Source organism: Sus scrofa, chromosome 1 (genome assembly GCF_054392235.1).
Source record: "Sus scrofa isolate SSC_HxYL_T2T_F1_AM1 chromosome 1, Sscrofa_HxYL_maternal_Yorkshire_Landrace_v2.0, whole genome shotgun sequence".
NCBI lineage: Eukaryota > Metazoa > Chordata > Mammalia > Artiodactyla > Suidae > Sus > Sus scrofa.
This window is the reverse complement of record NC_139383.1, coordinates 277,552,663-277,571,885: the sequence shown is the minus strand read 5'-3', so window position 1 is coordinate 277,571,885 and position 19,223 is coordinate 277,552,663. Positions and strand designations below refer to the sequence as shown.

At 38.8% G+C, this 19,223-nt stretch overlaps 1 protein-coding gene across 10 annotated transcripts in view; it reads left to right on the top strand.

The window, feature by feature from the left end:
* Positions 1-19,223, top strand: part of STRBP (spermatid perinuclear RNA binding protein) — a 161,016-nt gene that overhangs the window by 60,779 nt on the left and 81,014 nt on the right. For all 10 annotated transcript variants that reach the window (XR_014827221.1, XR_014827222.1, XR_014827220.1 and 7 more), the window contains exon 2: positions 16,597-16,765. Coding sequence is in view for 3 of the 10 variants with exons in the window: in XM_021074611.2 (XP_020930270.1) it covers positions 16,763-16,765 (3 nt within the window). In the remaining 7 variants the exon portion in view is untranslated. The remainder of the gene's footprint in view (positions 1-16,596; positions 16,766-19,223) is intronic.

The window sequence follows — 19,223 nt, the reverse complement described above, 5'->3', positions numbered from 1 at the left end:
GAATTGAAGCTCAGCGAGGTTGAAATTTATCTAAAATCAGTTCGTTGTAGCAGAGCTGGAATTAGAAGGCAAATCTTGTGAATTTTTTTTTCTTTTTTTGCTCTTACACTCATTACATTGTGTTGCCAATCTCATGTTTTTCATCACTTTTCTAAATGTAACATTTAAGTATTTTTCCCAGTGGCTTTTCGTAAATATCAGACTACTGTATTGTTTGTACTGTACTGTTCTTGTGATTTACAACCGGTTGTATTTTAAAAGGAATTTTTGAAGAGGTTGAAGTATATCAACATTTGTGCCAAAGATATTGAGCTGTTATGAAAAACTGCTTGTCTTTTCTGACCTGATATACAATTTTCAACTGTGGCAGAGGATGCCAGAAAGGGAGAATGAGTGTTGGCATGAGTCTGGAAATTAAATTATTACATTACCAAGGAATTTATTGTATTTCTTCATTTTTAGTACTGTTGTATATGAAAATTTTTCTGTATTGATGTAATACTTGGTGAATCTATGTAATTTTTTGACGTTCAAGACCTGTTCATTTTGCTAAGGTAAAAACAAAATGACTTCTTTTTGTTTTAAAATTGGTGATTTTTTAACATCACTGACTATTTATAACTGGATTGCAGGTGCTGAGGTTGTTTTGCAAGCCTAACTAATTAAGAGAATTAATCTTATCCATTCTGTCTCAGGATATGGTTTCTTTGTGATGCTCTGTTCTGTAGAATGACAACAGAAAGTCTTTTGAGAACCAAAGACAATGTTTGAAGCTTGTTTACCAGGGTGCTGGTTTACCCTTCAGTGTTAAGTATGTTGCAGTGGGCACAGTAGGGCAGAGAACACTGTTTCTTGGCACCTTCATTACCCCTTTTTTCTTTTTGATCAGAATTGTCACAAGCTCTGTAAATTCTGAAGATAGTCTGATGACCTCTATCATAGCCAGTTAGTAAGAAGGGGATAAAATAGATACTAAGGCATATATAATTCAGGTGCTACTTCATGTTTGATCGTGATGTAAAGCACTAGATCTTTTAAAGATGACTGTGCAGAATTGAATATATACCTGCTCTTTGATTTGCTCGTGGACATAGTGATATGAATTGTGAAGATGCTAGAGACCCAACCCGAGTTCGAGGGATAGCTCTGCCAATGTGTGATCATAGATAGATCATTTAACATCTTTGTATATTTGTGCTTTCATATTTTAAGAGATTATTAACAAATTATACTATGCTTTTTTTTTTTAACATCTTATCAGGGCTGTTGTGAGCATTGAATGTGATGCTGTATGAGAAAGTATTTTGAGAAATTTATTTGAATTCATCCCTGTACCAGGTATTGTTCTACATATACAATACAAAAAGCAGAATAAAGGTATCATATACCAATAGTAAATCCTATGGTGGGAAGTAGAACAGGGTCAGAGGTGTGCTGGAGGGATTGCTGTTTTATGTGAGGTAATTAGGGATGGGTTCATGATAGGTGACATTTGAGCAGGCACATGAAGAACTAAGAAGTTCTGTGGATATCAGGGGTAAACTAGCAAGTGGCAGGCTCTGAGGGTAAGGAATGTGTGTATTATGTGAGAAATGGTAAGGATACCAGTGTGCTTGGAACACAGTGAGTGAGGAGGGGAATGATGGGGTAAGGCCAAGAATTTGATTATTGGGGATTTTTAGGCCATTATGAGGTGCTTTTACTCAGAGACCAGAAGCCCTGAGGAGAGGAATGACACGACCTAATTTAAAATTTTAAAGGGAATGCTTTGGATGCTCTAGCTGAGAATAAACTCTAGGTGGGGAAGCAAGAGAGAAAGGTAAAGGTGAAGGATTTGGTGATGGATTGGAGGTGGGTGTGAGAGGAATAGAGGTGTCAAGGATGACTCCCCCCAAGTTTTTGGCATGAGCTAGTGGAGGATGAGCTAAGTTGCCTTTTCTTGAAAGAAGGAAGACTGGGAGTAGCAGAGTTTTTTTATTTTGTTTCATTTTTTGAGGGAGGAGTTCAGGAGTTGGTTTGGGAAACACCAAGTGTAAGGTCTTTATTAGACATCCAGGTGAGTATGTTGATTATGTACTTAAATGTGAATCTGAAACAAGGTGATATGAATTGTGGAGTCCTCGGTGTATAAACGGTATTTAAAGCATTATTCTTGGATGATATTGCCAAGGGAGTGTGTGTGTGTGTAAGATATTGAAAAGATTAAGTACGAGGGCTGTGTCCAGAGGCACTCTAGCAATTAGGTTGTGGAGATAAAAAAGAAAGGCTACGGCAGAGTAATTTGTGAAGTAGGAGGAGAACTAAGAGTGGTGTGCTGGATGGGAGCCAAGAGAAGTAAAATGTTTAAGTAGGGAGCAGTCAGCTGTGTCACCTGTTGCTGAGAGGTCAACTGAGATGAGGGCTGAGAATTGTTCACATCATTAAATACCGTGGAAGTCCTATGGGACTTGATAAGAGCTGTTTCAGTGGAGCATTGGGGTGAGAGGCTGATTGGGGTGAATTCAGGAGAGAGTGGGAGGAGAGAAAATGGAAACTGAAAGTGTAAACTCAAAGAATTATGCTGTAAGAGGGGCAGAGAATCAATCGAGCTATGGGGAAACAAAGGGTCAAGGAGAGTTATGCAAGAGAAAGGAGAGGGAGTGGTTACTGGAGTGATATCCTTGAGTAGGTGAAAAGAATGCAGAAGATCTAGAGGATTTGAGTGAAGAGATTTCCATTGGATAGAAATAGGGACAATTCTTTCATAATAATAGGGAGGAAAGAAGAATATATGAGAAAAGATGTAGCAAGATGGATATTTTACGTGAAATGGGAAGCAGGAAGATGACTAGTTGAATGTGAGGATATGGGAAGAAGGTTTAGATGTTTGAAGAGATAACAGAAGATGTGAAATAATCACTAGGAAAGAGAGGTGAATGAATATTTATTTTTTTCCAATGGGCCTCCTTGGGTGTTGCAGGATGTTCAGCATCCCAGAGTACCAGATGCCAGGATTACCCATCTTGTCAGTCATTGTGACAACCAGAAAACTTTACCTCACATTTAAAAATACCCAGGGTTACAGTCCCACTAATGTTTGAGAACTGTTGATTATTGGGAGTTTTGAGGTTAAATCATGAGTTTAGAAAAAAAACCAATTAGCACTATTGTGAGAGTTTTTTTTGTTTTTGTTTTTGTTTTTTTTGTTTTTTGTTTTTTTTTCCTTCTCCTTCTAGCCACATTCCAGGGTTATTGGTGTGGTACAGCTAAAAGAGGGTTGGATATAATCAGGATTGGAATTTTGCCAGGACAGGATAACAAATGGAGTTGTTGGTAAAAGTGAGTGACAAATGATGGATTGTGTAATTTCAGTTGGATAAGGACAGAAATGAGGGTATGCAAAAGGTGAGGGACTCTTGAAAGGTTGGTTAGATTAGTAGATTATAGTTCCTGGTGGGGAGTGGGTGTCTAAGGTAGGAAAGGAGGTGAAGACGTTGAAGGAAAGGAATATGTGGAACAGAAAGTCCAGAATTTTACAAGGATCATCTATGTGGTTATAGAAATTACTTGGAATTATACTAGGAGTTAGAAGTGAGTGTGTGTCAGTGAGCTAAGTACTGAAGTCCTGAAGCAGTGGGAGAGGGTTTGGAGGATCCCTACTTTAATCCAAAGTAGGTAAATAAGTCAAATAGTGGAAATTGTGCTTATAGAGGAAGAGTCAGAAATTCCTTGTAAGTCACTGTGATGACGTCAGCCGTGGAAATACATGGGAAGAGATGGTGACCTTTCAGATTGCACCCTATTGGATTCTGTAGTTATGATACTCTCTAAGGAAAGGTGAATCTAAGGTTGAATTCAGATTTTTATTGAACCTCTCCTAAGTGCAGGGCATTGTACTTGGTGCTTTGGAGATAAAGGTAAGTAATTTCATTAAGGAGCTTATGATAAAAATAACTAAAACTGAGTAATAGAAATGTTATAAAGGAAGTTGAAAAAGGACTGAACGGCTCAAAGAAGGAAGACATTATGTTAAACTTGAGTATTTGGTAAAGCTTCCTGGAAGGGTAAATTTGAGATGGACCTTTGATGAGTAGAGTAATGGCAGATTGTGGTGGAGTGGAGGTTGCAATCCAGGTAAGGTAAGGTTTTAGCCTAAAGCATAAGTACATTGATAGCATATTGCATGGTGTTCTGGGGAAGATTCTTTATTCCTGTTTTGGCTGGAACTATTAACGGTGAGAGAAATGACAGGGACAGAATTGCTTTAGTGTTTATTATGGAGAGCCTTAGTGACACCCAATATCTGAGTGGAATGCCGGTTGCTTAGCTAATGCAAGTTATTGAAGATCTTGAAGGGGAGCTTGATGTTGTTCAGGTAAAGTTTTCCCTCAAAATAGGCTGAAGTGGGGATCAAATAATGTAGGAGAGAATGAATTTCTATAAATACTAAAACATGGCAAAACTATACACAGTAGTATTCAAGTCTTCCCTATCTTTCAATTATAAGCATCATTAGTAGTAAAATCAGGACTAAAACTCAGGATTTCCAGTCTCATGCGTATTCCCCTTTACTGTTTTGAATTCTAAGAGCTTGGCTCGCTTCTCTTTTCTTTACTTGGCTTTCAGAACAACACAGTTTTCATTTTCCTCCTATCAGTCCACTCTCTAACTATAGTTGTGCCTCTTTTTCCTTTTCCTTTTTCCGTTCATTGATATTCTTCCGTAGTGATCTTGATCTACCTGCTAGAAAAGTACCCAGTTTTGAGCCCAATCCATACCTTTCTTCTGAACTAGAGGTTCATAAGCAGTTGCCTACTTGGATATCCAATAATTATCTCAAACTCAGCATGTCCGAAACTGAATACCTGATCTTAATCCTAAACCTCCTCTCCCTGCACCTTCCCTGACTCAGTTGTTCAGGCCAAGTGAAACTTTGAAGTCAATCCTGATGCTTCTACTTGGCTCCCAGTACACATCTTCTGCTGGGTTGGCCTGTAATCTTTCTCTTCAGAATATATCCATATTCTGATTGCTGAACTTCTTCAGTGGTCTCCTTCCTTCTACCCTTGAGCTCTCTACTATGTATTTCAACATAGCAATCATAGTGACCTTTTAAAAACACGAGTCAGGTACTGTCACTTCTCTGTTCAAACCCTCTAAGGGCTCCGTGTCACTCAGAGTAAAAGCCACCGTCCTTAAAGTGACTAGAAGGACTTCCTGTATTAGGAGTTGACAAACTGTAGCCCATGGACCATATTTGATCCACTGCCTGTTTTTGTATGACCTGTGGGCTAAGAATGATTTTTACGGTTTTAAGTGGTTAAAATTAAACATTATAGGGAGTTGAAATTTCAGTGCCCATAAACAAAGTTGTATTGGAATACAGTCAGACCCACTTGCTCACATATGTCTTATGGCTGCATATGCACTACAGAGGCAGAGTTCAATAGTAGAGACCTTATGGCTTAAAAGCCTAAAGTATTTTTTATTTGTTCTTTTAAAGAAAAAACTTGACAACCTCTGCCATGTACTATCTGGTTCCTGACACCCACCCCCAATGTTAGCTGCCCCTCTCTCCTCACCCACCTCACTCCAGCCCTCCAGCCACAGTGGTCTCCTTGTGTTCCTTCACCTGACCAGGCACATTCTTCATCCCCTGCCAGGAATGCTCATTCCTGAGATCTCTGCAGGGCTCAGCTCACTCCCTCATCCATCAGGGTTTGCTCAGGCAACACCTTCTCAATGAAGTCAACCATCTGTTTAAAGTCACAACACCCTCTATATTACCTGTGTGTACTTGTGCTGTCTCCTACTCTTTCCCATAGCACCTCACACCTTCTCACATACTGTCTAATTTACTAATTTTTATATTTACTGTTTCCCCTCCTGTGGACTTAAACACAAGGGCAGGGATTTTTGTCTGCTTTGTTCACTGATGCATCCTAAGTGCCTAGGACAGTGGCTGGCACATTGTAAGTGTTCAGTAAAGACTTGTGGAGATGCACTGAATTATTGATTCTTTCACCAGTGCGTTGTCTAACTGGCAGATAAAAGTTCTGTTACGTGATGGGGAGGGGCTAGTGTTCTTTCAGTGAGGAGATGTATTTTCCTGTTATTACTTCCTTGGATTGGTTCCTTGATAACATCGTTTCCATTCTGCTCTGACAGTAACTGTTCAGAAAGCGTTCTGATTGACTTAACCGGTTTGAGCACTGCATTTCATGTTAGGGCTGCAGCCTTATGTTAGGGCTGTGCCACCCTTGTTTAAACTGTTAGTTGAGAAAGGGACCTCTTGGCCTGAGCCTAGTGTTACAACGCTTCAAATGATGTGATAAAGGAGTTCCCATTGTAGCTCAGCGGGTTGAGAACCTGACTAGTTATCCATGAGGATTCAGGTTCAATCCCTGGCCTCACTCAGTGGGTTAAGGATCCAGCATTGCCATGAACTGTGGTGTAGGTTGCGAATGCAGCTTGGATCTGCTGTGGCTGTGGTGTAGGCCAGCGGCTGTAGCTCCAATTCAACCTCTGGCCTGGTTGAATGTATATGCTGCAGGTGTGGTAACAAGACCCCCCCCCCCAAAAAAAATGATGTGGTGGGATTGAGCTTTCCTGTCAATATAGGTATTTCAGGGTAGGGCTGAATAGCTAGATTTTTGAAGTGGGTCTATGTAATTCATAGGTTTTTCAGTTTAGCATTCTTCTCTGCCTTTTTTAATATAGAAAATAAAAGGAAATTTCCAGAGGAAAATACTGAAATTCAGTATTTTTTTTTTTTTGGCAGCACCCACAGCATGTGGAAGTTTGCAGGCCAGGGATCAAACCTGTTTGCAACCTGCACCACAGCTGCAGCAACACCACATCCTTAACCTACTGCACCACATGAGAACTTAGTGAAATGCAGTATTCTTTTCACATTAGTATTGTCGAGAAACTGAATGCCACCATGTACAGAAAGTTTAATTTATTTGAAGGGTTTTGGGGGAACTATTGAATTTTACACGTATTTGCTTTTCTCTTAATGTATCTGAGTTGGTTCTTTTTTTTTTAAGTGTAGTTAATTTACATGTTGTGTTAGTTTCATGTGTATAGCAAGGTGATTCAGTTACACACACATACACACACACACACACAGCACACACATTCTTTTTCAGATTCTTTTCCATTATAGGTTATTAAAAATACTGAGTATATAGTTCCCTGTGCTGTACAGCAGGTCCTTGTTATTTACCTATTTAATGTATAGTAGTGTGTATCTGTTAATTCCAAACTTCTAATTTATCTCTCTCCCCTGAGTTGGTTCATTTTTTTTATGTCCTATACTATCTATCAAGCACAGTACCAAGTACAGAATAGGCGATCAATATGTATTTACTGCTACCTCTCTTTATCTTAAAGTGATCCTCTTGGCATATCACTGAGGGTGTCTTTTTCTAATTTATTTGACCTGTGATTGTTTTTTCATAATGGGAAAGTAAGAGCCTGTATATTTGATTTTTACATAGCTTCTTCTGGAGAGGTTGCATATGTTAGCATTAAAGATTTCTATTCAGTTATTATTTTGAGAGTAAATAATTTCCTAGATTCTATGTCACATTGTTTACAAGACATTATTTGAAATTTTTCAAGAAAGTAAGTATATTTAAATAATTTTTAAATTTTTAATATTTTCTCCTAATTTGGAGTTCCCGTCGTGTCTCAGTGGTTAACGAATCCATCTAGGAACCATGAGGTTGTGCGTTCGATCCCTGGCCTCGCTCAGTAGGTTAAGGATCCCACGTTGCTGTGGCTTTGGTGTAGGCCAGCGGCTACAGCTCTGATTAGACCCCTAGCCTGGGAACCTCCATATGCTGCGAGAGAGGCCCAAGAAATGGCAAAAAGACAAATAAATAAATAAATAAATAAAAATAAATTTTTTTCCTCCTAATTGCATTTCAGAAAAAAATCCTTGGAGTTCACGTTATGGTGCAGTGGAAACAAATCCAACTATTGACCATGAGGTTGTAGGTTTGATCACTAGCTTCGCTCGGTGGATTAAGGATCCAGTGTTGCCATGAGCTGTGGTGTAGATTGCAGACGTGGCTTGGATCCTGTGTGGCTGTGGCGTAGGCAGGCAGCTGTAGCTCTGATTCTACCCCTAGCCTGGAAACTTCCATATGCTGCAGGCGTGGCCCTAAGAAGAAAAAAAATCCTAAATATTTGGGTTGAAAACTTACGTCTAGACAAAAACCTGCACATGGATGTTTATGGCAGTGTTTTTTTCCTTTTTTTTCTTTTTATGGCTGCAGTTGCAGTTTATGGAAGTTCCCAGGCTAGAGTTTGAATTGGAGTTGCAGCTGCTGGTCTCTGGCACAGCCATAGCCACACTGGATCTGGGTCGCATCAGTGACCTGTGCTGCGGCTTGCAGCAACACTGTATCCTTAACCCACTGAGCCAGGCTAGGAATCCCTGTGGGTTCCTTAACCTACTGAGCCACAACAGAAACTCCTGTAACAGCTTTATTTATGATTGCCAAAACTTAGAAGCAACCAAGATGTCCTTCAGGAGGTATATGGATGAACAAGCTGTGGTACATGGAGACAGTGGAATATTTTTCAGTGATAAAAATGACATGGAGGAATCGTAAGTCATATTGCTAAGTAAAAAAAGCCTGTATGAAAAGGCCACATACTGTATGATTTCAACTATGTGACATTTGGAGAAGGGAGAGTTGAATAGGTGGAGCATGGGATTTTTAGGGCAGTGAAACTGTTCGGGATGGTTCTGTAATGGTAGATGCACATGATACATTTGTCAAGACTCTGAGAATGTATAACATGAAGAGTGAACCCTGTTGTAAACTATGGACTTTAGTTAATAATATTGTATTAACATTTGTTTGTTATTTGTAACAGATATACCATACTAATGCAAGATTTAATCTTAGAGGAGGAGTTACCATTGTGGCTCAGCAGATTAAGGATCCAACATTGTCTCTGTGAGGATGTGGGTTTAATCCCTGGCCTTGCTCAGTGGGTTAAGGATCAGGCGTTGCTGCAAGCCTGCAGTCTAGGTTGCAGATGCGGTTTGGATCAGGTATTGCTGTGGCTGTAGCATAGGCCACAGCTGCAGCTCCAATTCAGCCTTGAGCCTGGGAACTTCCATATGTTGCAGGTGTGACCCTAAAAAGAGAAAAAACTGTGTGTGTGTGTGTAAAAAAAAAAAAGGAAACTGTGTATCTGCGTTAGGGAGAATAGTATATGGGATTCTTTCTACTTCCTATTCAATTTTTCTGTAAATCTAAGACTACTCTAAAAAAAAGTCTGTTAATTGAAAAAACAGTACTTAATAAAAAAAAAGGTGACACAGAGGCATATATATACCCATACTACACTCTACCTTCTGCATAAAACTGCATAAAACTGCCTCTATTAGTAGAGCATAGCTAATACTTCTCTAAGCTCTGCTTTTCACAGAAAAGTACTCATATATCTGATGTATAAACAAAACTCTTTTTTGATACTTGAGGATTTTTTTCCCTTCCCTCTGAAGCCGTATATTTAGTGTATACTATATGATAGATACTTTGAGGTATGTCTTAATAACTTCTTTCATTTAGTTTGAAGTAAATACTATTTGCCCCGTTGCACAGGTGAGAAAGCTCTGGCTAAGATAAGTGAAGTGGCAAAGCTGGTACTTGAATCAAGGCCTGACTCAAGCCTGTGTCCTATATGGCTTTTGTAATTCACATAGACTTATTTTTTGAAATAGCTAGTTTATCCACTAACATAAGTGTAATGCCTTTAGAGTGAAAATTTTATTGAAAGAGATTGTCTAGGTTTGAATTGTGGCTCTATTGTGTACTTTTGCTTTGTAATTTTAATTAGGTTTTATTACCTCCTTATGCTCTAGCTTCCTTATGTGTTAAATGGAGATAGTAATTAAGATTGTTGTGAGGGAGTTCCTGTTGTGGTGCAGCGGAAATGAATCTTGACTAGTATCCAGGAGGATGCAGGTTCAATCCCTGGCCTCTCTCAGTGGGTTAATCTGTGTGCTGTGGTGTAGGTCGCAGACGAGGCTCGGGTCAGGCATTGCTCTGAGGCCAGTGGCTACAGCTCCGATTCAACCCCTAGCTTGGGAACCTCTCTGTGCCACAGGTGCAGCCCTAAAAAAAAAGACACACACACACACAAAAAAAAGATTGCTGTGAGGATTAAGTGAGTTAATGTATCAAAAGCTTTTAGAACAGTGCTGGTACAGAATATTAAGTCCTGTAACTGTTAGCTATTAATTAGTAGTGGAATATTTTCTTATTTTATAGATAAAGGAAACTGAGACCAAAGAAACTTGATTTTCTGAGTCATGTAACTGTCTAAGGTCACAGAGCTATTACATGGTTAAATGGTTGAGTTTTTAAATTTTAAGGCTAGAATTTTATCTACTACATAAACTATTTTTTTAAAAAGAGAGAAACATTAAAAATGTGTTGCAGTTTCTGTCTGCTTAGAGTCTACCAAATATGATTTAACCTGGAGTTCCCATTGTGGCTCAGTGGTAACAAACCCAACTGGAATCCATGAAGACGTGAATTCAATCCCTGGCCTCACTCAGTGGGTTAAGGATCTGGTGTTGCCGTGAACTGTGGTGTAGGTTGCAGACTCAGCTTGGATCCTAAGTGGCTGTGGCTGTGGCCAGCAGCTACAGCTCCAGTTTGACCCCTAGCCTAGGAACGTCCATATGCCAGAGGTGTGGCCCTAAAAAGACCAAAAAAAAAAAAAAAAAAAATGTGTGTGTGTGTATATATACATATAAAAAAACCTGTTTTTCTCTCAGATTGATATAGTAGGGAAAAGTCACTGGGCTATGATTTAGGTTTGGGACCAGGCCTTGTTCCTGATTAGTTGCGTGACTTCTTTAATATCTCTGATTGTAGTTCATTTTAACTGAGGGGTGAGTTGAGTTGGGCCAATTTGTAAGTTCCTTTTACAGCACTGAGAAAATATGATTTGCTAAATTTTCCATGTTGTACAGTAGTACATCCTTGTAGCCTGTCTTACACCCAATAATTTGTACTTATTCCCCCACCCTATTTTGCCCTCCCCTCTGCCAGCAGCCACTCGTTTATTCTGTATGAGTCTGCTGTTTTTTGTGTTAGGTTCACAAATTTGTTGTATTTTTAAGATCTCACATATAAGTGATATCCTGTAGTATTCATATGCTTCTAACTTAATTTCACTTAGCAAAATGCTCTCCAAATGCTATCCATGTTGCTGCAAATGGCAACATTTTGTCATTTTTTTACGGCTGAGTAGTATTCTGTTGTACATATTAGATTGCTTCCATGTCTTGGCAGTTATAAATAATGCTACTATGAAATACATTGAGATGCATGTATCTTTTTGAATTTTTAAAAAAATTTTTATCAGATATATACCAGGAGTGGAATTGCTGAATCGTATGTAGTTCTATATTTAGATTTTTGGGAAATCTCCACACTGTTTTCCACAGAGGCTCGACTAGTTAATATTCTAACCAACAGTGTAGGAAGGGTTCCTTTCTTTGAACAGCTTTGCCAACATTTGTTACTCGTGTTCTTTTTGATGATAGCCATTTGGACAGGTGTACCTGAGGTAGTATCTCGTTGTTTTGATTTACATTTCCCTGATCATTAGTGATATTGAGCATCCTTTCATGTGCCTGTTAGCCATCTGCATTTCCTTTTTGGAAAAAATGTCTCTTCATTTCTTCTGCCCATTTTTTGATTGGGTTTTTTGTTTGGATGAGTTATATAGCTGTTTATATATGTTGGATATTTAACCCCTTATTGGTCATATCATGTGCAAGTATTTTCTCCCATTCCAGTCATTTGTCTTTTCATTTTGTTGATGGGTTTCTTTTGCTGTGCAAAAACTTTAAAGTTTAATTGAGCTCCATTTGTTTATTTTGACTTTTATTTTTTACTTTAGGAGACGGGTCCAAAAAATCATTGCGCAATTTTATGTCAAATGGTGTTTGGCGGAGTTCCCGTCGTGGTGCAGTGGTTAACGAATCCGACTAGGAACCATAAGGTTGCGGGTTTGGTCCCTGCCCTTGCTCAGTGGGTTAACGATCTGGCGTTGCCGTGAGCTGTGGTGTAGGCAGACGCGGCTTGGATCCCGCATTGCTGTGGCTCTGGCGTAGGCCGGCGGCTACAGCTCCAATTCGACCCCTAACCTGGGAACCTCCATATGCCGTGGGAGTGGCCCAAAGAAATAGCAAAAAGACAAAAAAAAAAAAAAAAAAAAGGTGTTTGGCCTACGTTTTCCTTTAGGAGTTTTATAGTATCCGGTCTTACATTTAGGTCTTTAATCCATTTTGAGTTGAGTTTTGTTTGTGAAGTGTTAGAGAATGTTCTAGTTTCATTCTTTTACATGTAGCTGTTCAGTTTCCCCAGCACCGCTTATTGATGAGACTGTCTTTTCTTCATGTGTATTCTTGCCTCCTTCTTTAAAACGTTAGCTGACCATAAGTGCATGGGTTTATTTCTGAGCTCTTTATTCTGTTCCATTGATCTGTGTGTCTGTTTTTATGCCACAACTGTACTGTTTTGATTACTGTAGCTTTGTAGTATAATCTGAAGTCAGGGAGTGTTGATTCCTCCAGCTCTGTTCTCTCTCAAGTTTGGCTATTCGGGGTCTTTTTTGTTTCCATACAAATGTAAAACTTTTCTGTTCTCATTCTGTGGAAAATGCCGTTGGTAATTTGATGGGAATTGCATTGAATCTGTAGATGTCTTGTGTGTTACAGTCATTTTTTAACAGTATTGATTTTTCTGATCCAAGAACATGGTATATCTTTCCATTTGTTTGTGCTGTCTTCATTTTCTTTCATCATTGTCTTATAGTTTTCAGACTACACGTCTTTTGTCTCTTTAGATAGATTTATTCCTGGATATTTCATTCTTTTTGATGTGATGGCATGTGGGGTTGTTTCTTTAATTTCCCTTTCTGATACTTTGTTGTTAGTGTATAGATATGCAATAGATTTTTGTGTATTAATTTTGTATCCTTCAACTTTACCAAATTCACTGATGAGCTCTAGGAGTTTTCTGGTGGCATATTTAGGATTTTCCATGTATAGTAAGTATCATGTCATCTGCAAACAGTGACAGTTTTACTTCTTACCTTCCAATTTGGAATCCTTTTATTTATTTTTCTCCTGTGATTGCTGTGGCTGTGGCTAGGTCTTCCAAAACTACGTTGAATAAAATTGCAAGAGTGGGCCCAGAGCTTCTTGATGTATGGGTAGGGTGGTTAGTCTATGCTAATGACTGAAAGGTGCTATTGGTGATCCACAGTTTCTCCACTACATCAGCTTTTACTTAGCATTTTCCCCTCTTTTTCTCCTTTTAATCAGCGTTCTTAATATGGTTGACTTACTGGCTTTACCTTTTTACAGAATGAAGCTTGTGGCCATTGTTTTTAGCTCTCAGCAGAACATGCAGTAGTCTTTGGCTGCTGGATTCACAGCTAAGTACTGAATGATTGAATCCTCTAGTATGGTGTAGGGTTGGGAATAGGAAATGCCAAAGACTATAAACTGTATAATATAACCTTTATACAAAAGGTAAAATTTTAGTGACGAGAGGATCTTTAAGGTGTCTCTTATGGAATCATGTTTTAGTTTGTTTCTTAACTTTGTTGTATAAAAAGACCTTGTTAAATGTAGTGTGTGTGTTCCCTTCTTACCTCAATATGATATGTGTAATAAGTCCCCTCTATTAGTTGTCATATAATTAAAAAAAAACAGTCTTCACTAGCTTTTTATAGATGGATATTATATTATAAGTCAGAGTCAAGGAAGTTGGTTATAAGATATGAATAGTGCTGTGTGTAGGTCACAGATGAGTATCGTGACTATAAATGTGGGTCTGTTTTCATTTGCATTATTGAGGAGAGTTAAATGTCACCTTTAACTTTACTGGTCTCAAAAATTCAAAAAGAATTTTTTTCCTTAAGAGAGCAACTGATAGGAAATTATTATTATAGACAAAAGTATAAGGGATTTCCTATTTAAGGGAAATTTAAAGGAAAGATATTGAGATGAAGAAGGAGCTGTTTCTTTGTGAGTTTATGTATCCTGTGGTGTGTAAATTACTCATAATATCCATGTAAAGCATATGTTCTATTTTAACGGTCTCTTTTTTTTTTTTTTTTTTTTACAGTGGGACTTAGAATTTGTAAGGACCTCACCAGTGCTCAGAAGAGTTTATTTCTACCTTTTCTAAATAAAAATCTCATAAAAGTGGAACAAAGGAAGGGGTAAAAAAATGGGGATTAGGTCTCTGGGCAGAAATATGCAGTGGAATTCTTTTCCTTCTAGTGAATTTTTTATTTCAGCTATTGTGTTGATCATCTCTGCTTGTTGAATCTTTAAATCTTCTCTTCCTTTGTTAAACGCTTCTTCTAATTCATCGATCCTTGCCTCTATTTTTTTCCCCAAAATCTTGGATCATCCTTATTAGCACTACTCTAAAGTCTTTTTCAGACTGGTTTCCTATCTCCACTTCACTTAGCTGTTCTTCTGGGGTTTTGTCTTACTCTTTCATCTGACTCGTTTCTCTGACTTTTCATTTTGTAGAGCTTTTTGTGTGGTCTCTTTTCTGCAGGCTAGAGGATTTTAGCCTCTCTTCTGTTGTCTGCCTCTTTGTGGGTGAAGTTGATTGATACAGGGGCTTGTTATAGGCTTCCTGATGGGAGGGACTGGTGCCTGCCCACTGGTAGGTGGAGCTGATTCTTATCCCTCTGGTGGGTGGGGCTTTGTCTCTGGGTGTGATTAGGGGCAGCCTATTTGCTGATGTGTGGAGCTGTGTTCCCACCCTGTTTGTTGTCTGGAGTGGGGCTTCTCAGCCCTGATGGGTGGGGCCAAATTTTTCCAAAATCACAGCCTCAGGGGAGGTCACACTGATGATTATTCCCAGGACCTCCACCTCCAATGTCCTGCCCCCACAGTGAGCCATGGCCACCCCTGCTCTCCCAGGAGACCCTCCAAGACCTCCTGGTGGGCTTGATCCAGATTCTTATAGAATCCCTGCTTTGCCATGATCCAGTGCACATGAAACCCTGTGTGCCCTTCTAGAGTGAAGTCTCTGTCTCCCCGAATCCTGTGGAGCTCCTGCGCTTAAGCCTCACTGGCTCAATGCCAAATGCTCTGGGGGCATGGGAACCCGACGTGGAGCTCCAAACTCTTACTCCTATGGGAGAGCCTCTGCAGTGTAGTTAATTTTCCAGTCTGTGGGTCACCCACTGGGCAGTTATGGGATTGCTTATATCATGAAAGCACCCCTCCTACCATCTTGATGTGACTTCTTTGTCTTTGGATGTAGGGTGTCTTTTTTGGTAGCTTCCAGTCTATTTTGTTGATGGTTGTTCAACAGTTAGTTGTAATTTTGGTATTTTTCTGAGAGGAGGTGATCTCGAGTCCTTCTACTCTGGAATCTTGTCTCTGTTAATTATGTTCAATTTCCCATGTTCCCTTGTAGTCCTGTCCACGCATCATGAAGTTGGGATGGTTTTTTGCAGGATGCTGTTGTTGGCTCTGAATTAGTGACCATTAAATTGTTCTTCCTCTCCTGTTTGTTTCTTGTGCTGAGTTTAGTCTCACTGGCTCATGGGCACCGGATAGAGAGCTTATGCACCTGGCCCTTCAGACTGAGTTCCTGGAGCCAGAAAGCCCCACCCACAGTCTTTTTTCTTTTCTTTTCTTTTTTCGCCTTTTTTAGTGCTGCACCTGAGGCATATGGGAGTTCCCAGGCTAGGAGTCTAATCAGAGCTGCAGCTATGCCACAGCTACAGCAATGCATGATACAAGCTGCATCTGTGACCTAAAATCACAGTTCACGGCAATGCTGGATCCTTAACCCCCTGAGTGAGGCCAGGGACCGAAGCCATGTCCTCAAGGATACTAGTGGTGTTTATAACCTGCCGAACCACAGCGGGAACTCCCTTGTAGTGGGATATGGCGAGAGTCATCCATGGGTAATAAAATCAGGATTTAGTGAATATTCAGGAGTCTGGTATAGCAGTGCATATATAGGTTGAGAGGGTAGTAGGGTCTCTTGGGAGTTAAGAGGAGCAGAGCCAAAAAAAAAACATTCTGAATTTTAGGCCTAAAGTGATTAAAGAAGAAACATTATTTCACCATGTACTGTAAGTCTGATTGCAGTGTTAAATGGAAAAGCCTCATGGTTATAATAATGGTGTTACATTTTCAGGTTGTCTTACATACTTTTCAGATAGGTAAGATTGACTAATGTCAATTTCTCTTGAAAATCTTATGGTTAATTGCAACATTGTTGCCACCAATAGTGCTATTACTTTTTCAGGTTGTACTTCTTTATGAATTTGTGCCTGTTACTTACCTCAGTGAGTGTAAGTCAGCCAGTTGGCACATTGTGGCTACTGGGAGGGTTGTTTTTCTGGCCATAACACTTGGGCCCAGGCCTTCAAAGGATATGTTAACTTTTTGTTTAAAATGAAGTAATTTTTTCCCTCTATAAAGATTCTTTTTAGTCAGTAATACATTTACGGGTTCCACACTCTGATATGAAACCGATTGTAAATAAGCATTTTAAAAAAGTTATTTTTCTTTTTCTCTTGCAGGTGTGCTCTAGAGAAGAAGTCTTCAAATATCCTTGCCATATTGATTCTGAGCCATCGGGGGACTCAGGCTTATGAGGAGGTACTGTCACTTAAAAGAGTGTCTGGTGAAGACGACAAGAAAGAGGGGAAAGGATCGGAAAAAGAAGCTAAAACACTGTAGAAAACCATGGTGCGTTATTATTTATGCTTTTTAAATTTAGTTGCCAAAGATCCAAATAGTTTAAAGTTGGAACTGATAATAGTGAGGGCAAGTGAAAAACAGTGGTGCTAATTTTTGGCTTTAGTGCATCAGATAAAGATGGCACTCTACTATTTAAGCAAAACAAATGAGTTCAGATTTATTACAAGCCCTTTAAACCACAAGATTGAGCCCCATGAGTCTGCTGGCCATAAATTATTAAATACAAAGAAGGGAATGCTTATAAATAATATTTTCTGATAAAACCTGCGTTGGCAAATTGATACAAATGGCTAAGGTGACTTTGAACTTGATATTAAGTAATTTTCTCTTTAGCCTTCTACCTGAAATTCAGTTTTTTCCCCATGGAAATTAAAAATCCTGAACTAGTCCTTTAATTAATGATGTGGATGGTTAGGGGTTTATAAAACATGTGAGTATTTAACTCAAAAAAGTCACCTTTTTCCATATGCTTTTAATTTTAAAATAATAGAGTCAAATGTTGAATGTGGAGTTCCCGTGGTGGCGCAGTGGTTAACGAATCCGACTAGGAACCATGAGGTTGCGGGTTCGGTCCCTGCCCTTGCTCAGTGGGTTAATGATCCGGCGTTGCCGTGAGCTGTGGTGTAGGTTGCAGATGCGGCTCGGATCCCGCGTTGCTGTGGCTCTGGTGTAGGCTGGCGGCTACAGCTCCGATTAGACCCCTAGCCTGGGAACCTCCATATGCCGCGGGAGTGGCCCAAGAAATAGCAAAAAGACCAGAAAATAAATTAAAAAAAAAAAAAATGTTGAATGTATTAAGGTCATTGAACCGAATATCATGGAAACCTTGTTTTTTGTGGAAAGATCATACCTAAATTGAATGTGAGGTGTTAGATCAGGTCATAATCTCTGGTGCTTATTTTTTTTTAATTGGTAAAATGTGCTGAATTCCCCCCCCCCCCCCCCCGTTATTTTGGTTCTGGAGGATGTGTGAATTTTTTCTCTAAGTGAGAAAAGGCTTAAAAAAGATGTTGCAGTGGGAGAAAAAGCACAAAAATATTAATCATCAGTATGTTTGAAATATGTTGTTTAGCCAATCTGATGTTATTTGATTTTTAAAAATTTGTTCCAGAGGTTATAACTTGTTTGACTTTCTCTTTAGAGAAGAAATTCTGCTAATACTTTAGCTCTGGATGGTGGGGAAAAATGTTAACTTGGGATTTTCTCTCATTTAGTTTTATGGTGAAATGTGAAAAATGACAGTGTAATTTGTATTTGTCCCCATGTGAGTTATTTACCTCTTCAGCTTATCTATTATAAGAAATGCTTTGTGTATATTACTTGTCATAATTGATGAAAATTCCTTTTCTAGTTTAATTCATTTTAAATGTATCTTAGATTTCTGATGTGGTAATTTTGTGTTTTTATGTAATTTAATTGGTCGATAGGTGTTTTACAGTTTCTTTTCCTTTGCCTTAGATCTGATTTGAATGAGAACTCCATTTAAAACATAGTTCTTCCAATTTAATTTTTTTAATATTTAAAAAAGTAAATTTGGAGCTTATTTGGGTAAAGAATATTTCTTTCTTTTTTGGGGGGTGAGTGGGTAATAACATTCATTCAGTTCTTCCTTTCATCATTGTTTCATGGTGCTTGTCCTGTCAACATCCAGTAGATTCTTGGATTTAACATTTGCAGTTTTGTGTTATTTGTGAGAAAAACACCAAAGGTTTGTGTTCTGTAGCAGTGTGTAATTTTCCTAAGGTGAGCCCAGTGCACAGTGCTGAGTAATTTGGCTAAGTAACTTAGTAACTCATCATAAAACTAAATGACAGGTAAAGTCCCAAGTTAACATTTTTTCCCCCACCATCCAAAACTAGAATATTAGTAGAACTTTTTCTTTAAAGAACAAATTAATTAAGATGTAATCCCTAGAACAACCTAGCATTCCCAGTTTTCTTTCTTTTTTTTTGACCGTGACCTTGGTGTGTGGAAGTTCCTGCTCAGGGATCGAACCCACACCACAGCTGTGACCTGAGCCACAGCAGTGACAATGCCGGGTCCTTAACCTGCTGAGCTACCAGGGAACTCCTCTAATTTGTTACATGGCTTTGATTTCTTGTTACGTATTTTGGGATTTATGAATAAATCTCATGATGTGATTAAAAAGTTTGTTTCTTTGTAGCAAAAGACTCCTCCAATTGGAAAACTGGTCATGAACTTTGAGTAAGAAAGAAATCTAAACAGAGATGGTTTTATCTAGAAAAAAGAAAGCCTCATACTTGATTTTAGTACTTTTATGATATAGTATTCGAGGGTTTCAAAGGACTGCTTACCTTTTTAGTTTCCGCTTGCTTCATTTTGTAGGGGACAGTGATACTTTAGTATTAATTTACTAGTGTCCAAATTAATCTGATTTTAAAACATTGGTATTCAAACAAAAATAAAAGACAAGACTGGTAAAGAA